The 12628-nt window shown below is 54.1% G+C and overlaps 4 protein-coding genes across 4 annotated transcripts; 2 read left to right on the plus strand and 2 right to left on the minus strand.

Annotated features, from left to right (window-relative positions):
* Positions 1-2206: 2206 nt before the first annotated feature.
* On the plus strand, positions 2207-3808 carry SPBR_07100 (nuclear divisionprotein rft1; the record flags this gene model as incomplete). The annotated part of the gene is made up of 1 exon (XM_040765354.1): positions 2207-3808. The coding sequence occupies one exon, from the start codon at positions 2207-2209 to the stop codon at positions 3806-3808; it is 1602 nt and encodes a 533-aa protein (XP_040616315.1).
* Positions 3809-4275: 467 nt separating this feature from the next.
* Positions 4276-5771, minus strand: SPBR_07179 (uncharacterized protein; the record flags this gene model as incomplete). Its single annotated transcript, XM_040765433.1, has 2 exons — positions 4276-5168; positions 5267-5771. The coding sequence occupies 2 exons, from the start codon at positions 5769-5771 to the stop codon at positions 4276-4278; spliced, it is 1398 nt and encodes a 465-aa protein (XP_040616316.1).
* A 677-nt stretch (positions 5772-6448) lies between these two features.
* SPBR_07605 (u3 snoRNA associated protein) lies at positions 6449-7431 on the plus strand (the record flags this gene model as incomplete). The annotated part of the gene is made up of 2 exons (XM_040765859.1): positions 6449-6828; positions 6915-7431. The coding sequence occupies 2 exons, from the start codon at positions 6449-6451 to the stop codon at positions 7429-7431; spliced, it is 897 nt and encodes a 298-aa protein (XP_040616317.1).
* A 669-nt stretch (positions 7432-8100) lies between these two features.
* Positions 8101-9180, minus strand: SPBR_07527 (c6 zinc finger domain containing protein; the record flags this gene model as incomplete). Its single annotated transcript, XM_040765781.1, has 2 exons — positions 8101-8700; positions 8776-9180. 2 exons carry the CDS (start codon positions 9178-9180, stop codon positions 8101-8103), a joined length of 1005 nt encoding a protein of 334 aa, XP_040616318.1.
* Positions 9181-12628: the final 3448 nt, after the last annotated feature.

The following is a 12628-nucleotide window of genomic DNA, read 5'->3' on the forward strand; positions in this document are numbered from 1 at the left end:
TTCCTAAAGGCAGTCTTCCACGGCCGTTTTACAACCAAAGCCCCAACCGTGCTCCTTCCCTTCTCCCTCCTTCTCCACGCCCCTGCGTTTACATCACTTTGTACGGCGCAGGTCTCCTCCCTCCTCACACCCCCTTCCTTCTTTCCCGTCTTGCACTTCGCACCTTCCACTTAACTAGTCCGCCCGCAAACAGACAACAGACCTACGTAGCGTATCATACCATCTACCCGCTAACTCAGACGGCTTGCTTTGTCCTCGTTTTGGCCTCATCCTCCCGTCAACCGTCAAGACCCTCAGGTACATTCGCCTCCGTCGCAGACACCACTATGACCGCCGTCGACGCTCAACCAGCACATCCCTCTCCAACATCCTCCACACTTCTCTAACCACTAACCAAAACACAGCATCCGCTGGCACCTCTCGGGCCCTCCTAACCTTACAGGCTGTGTCTCGTCTTCCTTTTTGCCTTTTCATACCGCTTTCTCCCTCTCCGTTCAGCGCGTCTGTTCCTCCCCTTGTCCTGGTGCTTGGCATGGACGTCTGGCCACCCGGTTCCTTCATCCTGCTTAGGGGACAGCGCGTTTCCGCTCTTTGTGTCTTTCGATCTGTCCACCAACCGGTATCTGGACTTCTCAGCCTCAGCCTTTGCCAGATCGACTTCTTCACGCTCTGTCCTATCCACCGCTCTCCATGGTCTACCCGCTCTCCGTGCTGGCCCATGTCTTTTTCTTTGATTGATCGAAGATGAGGAGACGGCAGCAACGCAGCACAACCGCCAGTGCACCCCCATCCTGCGGAAACATTTGTCACTATGGAGAGCAGATTTCATTCTCGAGCATCTGGCTCATCTATCACACTACCTCTTCGAGTCTTTTACCATCAAACCATCTTCCAGCTCTTCCTGTCTCTGTCGTCAAGACACCTTACTCGCCTTGTCTTTCTAGACAGCGTCTGGCAGGAAAGCCAGGAAGGATGCCCAGGAGCTACCAGCCAGGTATTGGACAACGGCCTTTACAGCAATAAAAGTGCCATACCCGTCTTGGTGTGTTTCCGCCTTTGTTTTAATATTTTCTGAATCGTTTTGTTCCTCTCTCCTCTCTCATCCCACTCCTTGTCCCCTTCCCTTCTTCTGATGCTGGCAAAATCGCCTCTTACTTATACCGGCTCCTGGTAAATATTCATACAAACACACACACCCCTCCCCAGGACACACCCGTGGCGGCCTTCTCTGCCCACCCTCCCCTATAGCAACGCCCAATACACACCCCTCCCCTCCTCTTCACCCCTTACCTGTCGTCCACCTTGGCACCTTTTGATTCTTTTGCTTATATGCCGGTTGTACACTGCGAGGCAGATGATCTAAAACGCTACTGTCGTCAACACATCTGGCTTTCATAGATATATCTCTGCCTCGTCCGCTTCGTCTTTCGAGAAGAGCACGCAAACAAGCCAGTCCTTCTTTCTCGCGTTCCTCCTCACCTCTGGCCAAACCTTTACCCTTAGTCTTTCATTTATCCTTACCCAGGTACCTCTTTACCATTCTCGACAATTAATATCACGACACATCCATGCTCATCGTCCCTTTTGCTTCTTCTATCCCTCTATCGACAAAATCCAAAGAAACGGGAAAACGACAAGGGAAAGTTCATCGTCACCTTGACACCAATTTTCATTCTCAACACGAGTCGTTTCTGCTGTGCAACCGTCGCTTCCAGCCGAGAATTATCACCAACTAGAATCCTGCATACCTCGCATGTCAAATCACACAGCACGGCGATTCCTAAAAACGAGCAAACTACCAGCCCAAGTACCGTTGGCTTTGTGTCGCCTGACACGGCGTTCCCAAAGGTGTCTCCCCTCTGTGGCCTAGTTGCGAGTTTCTATCTCTCTTGTCACTCTACCAATCACTGGTGTACACAAACGAGTGAGTAGCATCGCCCCTCAGATACCTTGAAAGCACAAAAGAAATATAGCCCGTCAACCCGGTTCGGCTCCCTGCAGCGACACGAAATACTGAGTTGTCTTCCCTAGGCGAGCCGGTACATCCCGAGACGAGCACAAGAAGCACAAAAACACCAGAGCGGAATCGAACAAAAGGTCGACAAAACCGGCAAATCGACCATCCCACGACTTTACAGCTTGAACCTCGCATCTCGCTTTCTTGATTGCAGCGTCAACCGCTCCGAACCTCATCTCTACGTCACCCATGTCTACTGCCGTTGAATACGCTCCACATAGCTTTGGCCACCCCATGGGTGACACTATGGCGAGACCTCACCATGGATGGAGCCATGATCCCTATGCTCTTCGTCAGGGCAGCGATCACAGGGCTTTCATTACGCAGGACGCCGGTCGAGAGCGTGTGCAGCTCCCCGGACCTTCCAGTCTCTTCTCCGCCGCTGCTGCTGCCGCTGCCGCTGCCGCTACTTCCTCGCCCGCATCCATGTCATCACCGCATATGAGTAGCCATCAGCCGCCTCTGCATTCGTCTGCTGGACGCGACTCTCCCCCGTATTCGTCGTCAGGTCGCCCCCCGTCCTATTATGGTGGTGACTACGCAACGCCGTCTCCCGTGGGCCAGACACCACCCCAACTCCCCGCACCCAATGTGGATGCACATGGTCTTCCGGGACCACTTGCTCTCCGTACGACCTTTCGCGGCCCGGATTCCCGTTTCTCGCCGACACAGTCTCCCGCGTCCAGCGTCCGTTCGGACGACTTTGACTTGGGTCCCCGGTACCAGCAGCAGGCGCTCTCCCATCTCCCTACCACGCCTCGCTATCGCAGCCGGGATCCACCTTCATACCATCACCAGCCGCCAGCACCCACCTCCTCGCCTCCAAATGTCGGCGTGCATTATTCAAAGGCGGTGGTAGCAGCAGCGACAGCATATCCAACGCCGAACAGCCGCTCCATTTATCCTCCCATGCACCCGACAAGCCCAACGTCAGGACCAGGCCGCCTTCCTGCAGCATCCACCTCGCCACGGTCCGAGGCCAAGCAAATTTCTATAACCAGCCTGCTGAGCGAGGAGTCCGCAGCCAAAGCTGCAGTACCTCTGCCACCGCAGACGCCATACCAACATCCAGCAAGCAAAGACAGCACAGCGTCCAAGACGCCAATGCTGAGCCCGGCTCAGTCGGTCGTCAACTCGGAGTACCGCATCAAGGTTCGGCAGCAGCCAATAGCAGCACGATCGTGCGGGTTTGGCGAACGTGATCGTCGTGTCATCGATCCGCCTCCCATTGTGCAGCTCACCATTGACGACCCAGATGCAACACCAGAAGAGATCAGTATGCGCCTTCGCTTTCAGTTCACGGTGCTGCACTGCTCCATCTGGAATGAGACAGGAGAGCAGGACAACTCAGCCATGCCGGAAGACTACCGCCAACAGCGCCGACTCATGGGCACGTTGGTCTCATCGCCCTTTGTGGGCCAGGATGAAAATGGCGAGGAGGGTTGTTTTTTCTGCTTCCCGGACCTGTCCTGCCGCACACCAGGCTCATTTCGCCTCAAGTTTGCGCTTGTGGTCCTAGATCCCCTGGGTATGCGTGCTGGCGGCTCATCGCCTATCATGGCCACGGCTATGAGCGATGTCTTCACCGTCTATAATGCCAAGGACTTCCCTGGAATGCAAGCCAGCACGGCCCTGACCAAGCGTCTCAAGGAGCAAGGTTGCCTTATATCGATCAAGAAGGGCAACGACAAGACCAGCGCTGCTCATGGTCGCGAGGAAAGCGAAGAAGACGACGAGGCCGGCGATGGCACGACTGCAGGCAAAGGCCGGAAGCGTGCGAAGAGATCGTAGGGGCCAACCCTCTGGACTTTTTTTTTAATCTCCTCTTTCTTCAACCGGTCATACCCCTTCATGAGTACATTTTTTTGGCTATTTTTTTATATATTTTTTTTCTAGTCCTGCCTCTTATTCCCCTTCCTACGAACAGCCCAGGACATCAACAGAACTGGGAGGCGCATTCGTCACGGTCACTTTATCCTTTGGGGTGACCATGGAATCATGAGATGGAAATGCTATTTGTTTTTTGGTCACTATTTCTTTTGGTGTTTGATTCATAGCGGAGTTTGTCCGGGCTGGGTTATTCGGACGACCAAGGAGGCCAGACAAAAGGCTTCCGTGAAAAGGAATTTGCTTTTGCGTATCAATTTAGACACTGCCTATCTACATATTTATCATCATGCGTTCTCCATGTCTTCCAGTGGTATCGAATGCCTTATTTGGCTTGCGTTTATACGTGGCATCGTCATATACTACAGCCGTCAGTCGGTCTGTTCCGATTCAGTCGCTGCATAAGCCTCTGCTAACCGCCGCCATTCTTCTGCCATTTGGAAATGAAAGGCTGCCTCGTCCTTTCCCATGCCCGAATCATTCGCCTTTGTTGCCTCACGCTCGGCCAGCTCCTTGATTGCACCGAATTCGCCAGCAACTGCCGCACGCTGCAAGATTGTGTCTAGCTCCGCGTCTTGCGCCTCAGTCCGATCAGCGGGATCGCGAGCATACGCGGTCGCCAACAGCATGCAGGCCTTGCCGCTGTTGAGAGCCAGCGCGGCCGTGCGTAATGCTTCACGGGCCTCTTGGGCCGTCACCACGTTGGCCTCATCCATCTGCAGCCGACCAATGGCCTCGAGACACTTGCGCTCCCAGTCCCACTTTGGATCCCGCGGCAGGACGTCTCCATTGCCCGCCGAAACAGACGAGCCAGAGCCAACATCAGAGCCACTACCAATGCCGTGTCCGACCGACCGCGCTGCCTGGAACCACCGCAGCGCCCGTGGCAGATTACCCGACGCCTCTGCCAGCAGGCCAGACAGCGTGAACGCGTTGGCCTTGGTGACGAGGTCTAGGCTGTCGCCGCCCGCATTGGCCTTGGCCAGGTACGCCAGAAATTTTTCCTCGGCGGACTGGAAAATGTGCGAATCGCGAAATCGCGCGGCGAGGGCGACCTGCGCCTGGCCCGCCTTGGTCATGTCGACGCCAAAGAGATTGATGATGGTTAGCACCGACGGCATGTAGCCGGCGCTGCCCATCGAAGCCGCCATGTGCATCATCGACGTCGCCAGCATAAAGCACTGCGTGGATTCCTGGACACTGGCGTTGCCAACGAGCAGGAGCACGCCGACGGTGTGCAGCTTGTAGGGGGTAAGGTTATAGTCTAGCGAGTCAGCAGACGGCAATCGTCGGGCGCACGCGGAAGAAAACACGACAATATGACAAAGCCACAACGCCAAGGATCTGCGAGGTACTACTCACCCCTCAAAAGAGCAGCTTCGTTGACAGCCGCCCTACTGTGCTCGAGCCGCTGGACATTCACAATGACCTGGGCACACTCCTCCTCCGTCAAATCCGTCTCGAAGGAGTCCATTCCAACTTTCAGTGCCGCTAGGAGACTCGTCGGATCCTTGGGGAACATACCGGAAGCACCAGCCGTGCTCGGGCCGGAGCTCGCACCACCACCAACACTCCCCCTACTGGTCCTGCTGGCGGCATTCTGTGCTCGGCGGACTGTGGGCGACCGCCTGCCCGCAGACCGTGCTGCGCCACGGCGAATCTGAAGCGGTAGTATCTGTGAGGAGAAAGCACCACCGCACGAGCATGCGGACGGCACAGTGACGCGTGACGGCGTTTGGCCGACAGCCCTGCCTCCAGCTCCGACTCCAACTGCAGCAGACGCGGTACCGACGCCCTGGCTATAGCATCTCACTGCTGCGCGGCCTGACAGGGGTATTGCGGTCGCCGATCGAGCTATTGGGTTCATGGCGACGCTGTGGCTCTTGCTGCAGAAACGGCTTCGACTGAGTGTCGTTGAAAGGCGAAGTCGAAACAATAGAGGGGCGCTGAAGCTTGAAATGGAGCAAGTGGGAGGCGCTGGACCAATGGAATCTCTAGGGAAAAGATAAAAGTGGGTCGATTTCGAACGGGGGTCATCTTTGTCGGCGAAAACAATGTGGCCGCAGCCTGACTTTAACCGACTCTGTATATTCTGTAACGTCCTATGCACAAGTGTGTACCGTTATATAATGAAGAGGAGAAATGACAAGATTATGAGAGTATTGACAGCTGTCCCTGAACTGAGTGTAGGGAGTAATTCCGCCGTCCTGACATTGTTGGTTTTAGTGGGGCTATTGCTGAAACCAGCCAATCATAGGCTCAGGCGTCAAGCTCAGCCAACAGGTCGTTCTTGGGCCTATTGCGATAAGGCTGCCCAAAAAAATCTTATCAGAATGAAAATGCAGAAAGCAACTTTTTTTTGCTGCTAGCCGACTCTACATCACCACTTTTAACGGCCCAGCATCTATCTCTACCAATTATTCTTACAATACAGCAGCCGAACCATAGCATTTTTACGATTTTACGGGTTTATGCATTGACGAGGCTCAGGTTATCCTTCGGCAATTGGCACGAGACAAAACAAAACCAACCGCATCCTCGCAAATGCCGTCTGCACAGAGCTCCCCAATGACGCGGAGCGCCGCGGCCAAACTGCGGGCCAAGCGCAAGAGCGGAGGCAGCGAGGACGACACTACCCTCGGCGGCGATGCGCCCATGACCGATGCCGCGCCGATGCAGGAGGAGGAGTCGCCCGCGACGAAGCGCCGGAAGCTGCCGGTGCGGTCCAAAGAGGGCAAAGCGGCGACGGAGGAGAAGAAAGAAAACAAGATGAAGGCGAAGAAGGCAGAGGACGAGGAGGACGCCGACGAAGAAGAAGAAGACGCTGCGGACAGCGACGACGAGGCTCCCGAGGCCATTTCGACGGTGCAGGCCGCCGCCGCAACCCGCCACTCGGCCCAGAAAGCGTCGAAAGCAGCAGACAAGTATGCCAACGCAAACCTATTATTTTGCCGTTGCTTCTCTTTTTTTACGATTTTTTTTTTTTTTTCGCTAACTCCATACCCTACAGACGCGCCGCCGACGAGAAACGCAAGCGCCAGGAAAAAGACGCCCGCCTCAAGGCACAGGCCGGGGCGCGCAAGGCACGAGAAGAAGCCGCGGCCGAGGCCGCCGCAGCAGCAGCAGCAGAAGAAGAAGAAGCAGCAGCAGCGGAGGCTCAGAGGGCAAAAGAGGCACAGCAGCCACGAAAGTCGGTGTCCAAGCTGCTGCCACTTGAGTTTTTGGATTCCGACAGCGAGGGCGAGGACGATGTCCCGGGCAAGGCCACGACGAAGACGACCACGTCAACATCCACGGGCACTCCCGCCACAGCAGTGTCCAAGGGCCTCCAGGCCACGCGCCCACGCAAGCCCAAGGCACACCCCCGCGACCGCCAGCTGGGCACGACCGTGTACCGGCTGCTGGCCGAGACCGGTCCCAAGACGCTGGCACCCAAGATGGGCAAAGCGGCACGCAACATGAAGCAGAGCCTGCAGGTACGGCACCGAGTCGGCAAGCCAGTCAACGCCGGATTCCTGCGGCGGTGAGGCCGCTGAGATCAGCGTGGCGAGCACGGCGGCGCATGGCGTGGTGGAAACGGTTTGGTTATGTTCCATATTATATATCTGACAGGCAGCGACATTGTGAATTTAGACCAACATGAATTTTACACGGATCAAATGATGAATTGTACTTTTGCGTGATTGATGGTATCAAGCGACCATTTTACTATCCTGTCACCGGAGTGCAGACTGTATCGCCATGTAATATATATATATATATACAAGAATGTCCAAGAAGTATAAACCAAGTCCTGTCAACTAGCCAAAAGACCAGTGAGCCAAAGTAATGCTGAACCGTCTTTTTTTATTGTACAAGTCCATTCCAATAGGAAAACCAACCGTCGATTAAAATAAGGTGGGAAGTTGGAGAAGAACAAAAGGGCAAAGGAGGTAAGAAAAGCGTGGGTATCGTAACTAAGCGCCGTGTGTGCTGTGTGGTGCATATCAAAAAAGAGGCCCTGAAATCGTTTGTCCGCGCCGCCAGCGGACATATCCCAATGTAATAATGAAAGACAAAAGAAAAGACAAACATAAAAAAAAAATGTACCAGAAAAGGGAAAAAGCAAATTACAGTGTAACTCCTGCGTTCCCGTAAATGGTCGTGTAAATGATGTATGAAATAAAAAGAGAGCGTCTCCTCGGAAGAAAGTCGACTCATATCAGGTATGCGGCGACGCTGATTAATAGAGCGGGTGCCAGCCAGTGCAATGACGGCCCCTTTGCCAAAGACGCGGCGTTGGACACAATGGCTGCTGGCAATGTGTCGTTGACAAACGCCGGCCCGCAGATTGTGTCGACCTGCTGTGCGGCCGACAGATACGTACTGGCAATGGGCTTTTTGCGGTCGGCAGCCGCTGACCGATACACAGCCATGGTCTGCTTGAGACACCAGTTGCAGGACGGTTCGGAGCCGCTTGTCGGCAGCGAGCTGTTGAGCGGCAGGTAGTAAAAGTACACGTTGGCCGTGGTGGTTAAGTTGGTGATGGCATTGGCGAAGCAGTAGGCTCCTGTGTCCGGGTCGGTCAGACAAGACGCCGCGTACAGCGGCTGGTACCCAATCATGCCGTCGTATGCCTGTACTACAATGGAGTTGCCCAGCTTATAGTCTGCGCCGCAGTTGGCGGCGTCGGTGAGATTGGTTGCGAGGCGGTTGAGGTAGGAGGTGCAGAACGTGGCGTTGGCCGCACACGTCGCGTCCAGGACCTGCGTGATGGACACAAGTGACTTTTCGGCTTGGAAAAATGACCGCGAACCCTAGTTTGTGGTTTATCGGTGAGTAAATGGACATGTGAGAGAAGAGGTGGAAACATGTCAAATGGGGTTGCTTACCTGGAGAAGAAGAGAGAATGGGTAGCATTGCTTGAATGTGGGGTTCGTGAGAAAGGAGTTGATAAATGCTGGGCACGCCGAGTCGTTCGAGAAGTTGGATGCAAGGCTGCTATCGAAGAAGCTCGGGAGCGGCGAGGATGCTGCCGTCCTAGTTGTCTTTGTGGTCGGCGTCACGGTGGTGGCGTCGCCCTTTGTTTCGCCCGCCGTCCCAGGAGCGGTGGTCACGGCTGTGCCAATGTCGTTCCGTTTCCGCAGCTCAACCATCTCGTCCTGTGATAAAAACATCCATTGGCCGTTCACTTTGACCGGCATACGGTCATCTCGAAGGAGTGTCTCGGCAGCAAGTGCGGCAGGGACGGTGGTGGTCGACGATCGTGGGAATACGAGAACAGTGTCCGCGATCATGCGGTCTGGTTCTGCTACCGCAGCAGCGACGGCGGAAAAGAAAACTGTGTTTATGGCGAGAAAAAGAAAAGCTGTTGTTGTGCACCGCCAGGAAAGTATCCGGGGTTTGTGGTGTTGTGATACAGAAGTCATGGTGTGCAGAGCGATCGACATTCGCAAACTTTGTGTAGCGGCGGGAGGCGCCGTCGATCCCCAAAGACTTTGTGGAAGCTGCAGAATTAGACGGCCGAGGGTAGATGGAACATCACTCGGTTTCGGTGACAAAGTACAGCCAGAGGCAATCGGATGCAAAAGAAGCAGTGAAAATCGGATCAAGTTGCGAAAAAATGATCGGATCTGTATTTTCGTTGAGTCTGTCGTCGTCGTCTTGCCAGCAAACTCGATTCAGTCTGTTGGCGCGAATCAAGCAAGCGCCAGGGTCGATCGCTTTCTGCTTCTGTGATTGTGTCGGCGGCAAACACCGAGGAACCAAAGCAAAAGACGAGCTTCAAAATCGCAAGAAATCTTTCGTTGTCGCCTTTTCTGAGCTGTCTGTTTCCGTGCTTTGTTGTGATCAAGGCAACGTTTCTTCGTTGGTTTGTTTGGTCGTGTGTTCGTTTTGTTTCGATGGACGCAAGGCCAAGCCCTTTTGTTTCTTATACTCGGCTGTCTTATTAGAATATAGCAAAGATGGAAAGCGAGATTGAAAAAGGTCGGTCGGATTCCGGTTTATTCTTGTTGACGTGGATCGATTTCGTCGATTTGCTTGGGATGGGCGGTGGAGTGAAAGTGCCAATCTGGGTAAATGGGCGAGGATTGATTTAAATGATAATGCCGCGGCAGGCTTGCAAGGCAGGGGACCAAGGGGAAGAAGCGATAAAAACGAGAGAGAGAAGCACGGTTAATCAAAACGTCAAGGGAATGTGTGCAAGGGGCGGCCGAACTTGTAGGGCAGCAGACAAGGGATCAGACGACGGTTGACAAAAGCCACACTCTGGGAGGAGCAAGGAGGAGAGCAGACGCGCATTTGTAGGATTTGTGGTCAGGGAGGCCGGGCAGCGAGGCCCAGAAATAGCAGAGTAAACTGAAAAGAGCGTTTGGTCCTCAAAAGAGACGTTGAAAAAGCAGGTTGACAAAGTTGGGATGGAAAACAGGATCGGTGCTCGGGGCGGATAGGACAACAAATGCGTGGGCTCGTATGGGGCGGTATTGCTCAAGATATTGGATCCAAATTCTTCATTCGGCAAGGCGGCTCATTAAACGGAATAAAAATGGGAATGGAGATGTGAAAGGAAAGTCGAACGAAGAATGAAAACAGGCACAGAAAACACGACTGCTGTCCGCGGGGCCCTGGCAAAAAGGGACCAAGCCCGAAAATGCCAGAAAAGTATTGGCGAGCAGAAGAGCAACAGATCCTTCGTCAACAAAGAAAAATACTCGCCCATGCAAAAAAACGCTGTTAACTTCCGGGAAGTACTGTCGTACTCAGGCCTCTTGGAACCAATGAGTGGGACCTTTGGCCAGGGGCTGAACTGCAGCCATTGAAGTTTTGGAGCGTTCTGGATGGGGACGGCGGACAAAAAAGGTAAAGTCGGGGTGAGCGAGGTGCCAATACGATGGTGGAGGGTGACCAGGGTGCGTTCGCGCAGGTGCACAGTAACGGCTTGGCGGCACCGTACCTGTGTATTTTGGGCCCAGGATGGAAGTGGTACCTGAGCAGGGTTCATTGGAGTGTGGCTCGAAAAGGGGCCAGACCAATGCTGCATAACTTGTCATCAACGGGAGATGAGCGTCTTGGGCCAGCAGCGCGTACGGAGTAATACTCAGTACAGAATCTGTGAGTCGAGGCTGTGAGAGGCATAAGCGATTGGTGGCACTTCGACAACGGGAAGAAATAAAACAGAAAGAAGACTGTCCGCACCTACAAGTCAAAGAACGCTGGAATCACATCTCATCCCCGTCCACCTCAGCAGCCGCCGCCCAAGTTCTAGCCCTGGACACAACACATTTTTCAGACCGTTGCAGTTAGCGTCGTTCATGGCACATTTTGGGCACGTATCCTCCCTAGACTCCGTTTTCGTAAATAGAAATCGGGCTTGGCCTGTCCAGGTGGCATGTGGAGGAGCATGGGGGTCCCAGTTCAGAAATCAAATGCAGATGGAAGTCTCCGTGGCACCGTTGCAAAGTGAGTGTTTGGTGATGTCTAAAAATCAATACGACGTGCTGCTGTCGTGATTTCCTTTTTTTGGGCCGGCCTTTTGCGCCTTTCTCCGTGTTCCATTTCTTCTTTCTTTTTGTCGCTGATTCTATCGTCCTGTGTCTCGCTCTTGTTTTCGTCGCGGTTTTCTCAGTATCGGTTTCTTCTGGCAACTTGTCACCCAGCTCTCTATGGTTAGGTACGGTGTATGTTGTACTTCCAAGGCACATTGGATGGCCGCGGGATGAGCCTGGATTATTGGCAGTCTTGGCCCTGGTCTGGCCAGTCTTGGCCGCTCACTCGACTGAACAGCGTAGCTGGGAGGTTGGTGCGGTACGCATATATGCAGTGCTCGGTGGGCCTTTTTCTCTTCCGTCCGTCCGCATCACGTCCGTCTTTTCTTTGGCGCAATCGGGGACAGTTGGTGATAGGGCAAGCCTGCTGGTGGGCCATCTTGGGTTACCCGTTCGCACACAGAGCCACATTCCGATGGCCTTGAATGAGCAGAAGCCATCAAATCATGGACAAACCAGACACATCCAACCCCATGTCTAGTCAGTGCGGGCCATGTCTGTCTCCAAGTTTTGCATCTGCACGCCGTAGGGCAGACACCTATTTTGCACGTTATTCTGTGAAAGTACCGTGCATGTTTGTACTCCGTGCATATTTTTTTTTTTAAAAAAAAAATAGCGCTCTCCGACTCACAAGTTATGTGATACAGAGCTGCTCGCCATCGCTGCCGCACATGTTTGCTCTCAGCGTTTGCTGCCGGAAAATAGAGCCTTCGCCAGAGTCAAAGGCGGGAGGTGGGCTAAGGTTCTGGAAGCGTCGCTCTCAACTCCTCTTTCACGCCAGCGAAGAGAGAAAGGATCGGCGCTGGGAACGTGGGTGCAGGCATGTCTGTGCCAGTATTACTTCGTAGAGTGCAGCGGGCAGGCTTGGCTGCCCCTACCCGTTGTGACTGCTCCTGGCCGTTCCTGAGCCAGGGGCAAACGTCGTACGACGTAACCACATAGACAAGACAGCCTAGAGCAAAGAGGGCCACGCATGGAGCGCGGTCGAGCATCAGATTGGCTTCCCAAAATGGATGATTGGCGAAATTGGATCCTCCACCTTCGGATGCGCGAAGCGGATACGCAGGTACGCTTTGCGCTAAGTTGACCTGCGGGTGGGTAGAGTAAAAACGGTGCAAAAGAATTGACTGTGGTGTGACCGTTCGGGACCGGCGCTGGTCATCGCCACCGGCTCTGGAGATGTTAAAGCAACGGGAGG

The sequence above is a fragment of the Sporothrix brasiliensis genome (genome assembly GCF_000820605.1).
Source record: "Sporothrix brasiliensis 5110 chromosome Unknown Cont20, whole genome shotgun sequence".
In the NCBI taxonomy this organism is placed as follows: domain Eukaryota; kingdom Fungi; phylum Ascomycota; class Sordariomycetes; order Ophiostomatales; family Ophiostomataceae; genus Sporothrix; species Sporothrix brasiliensis.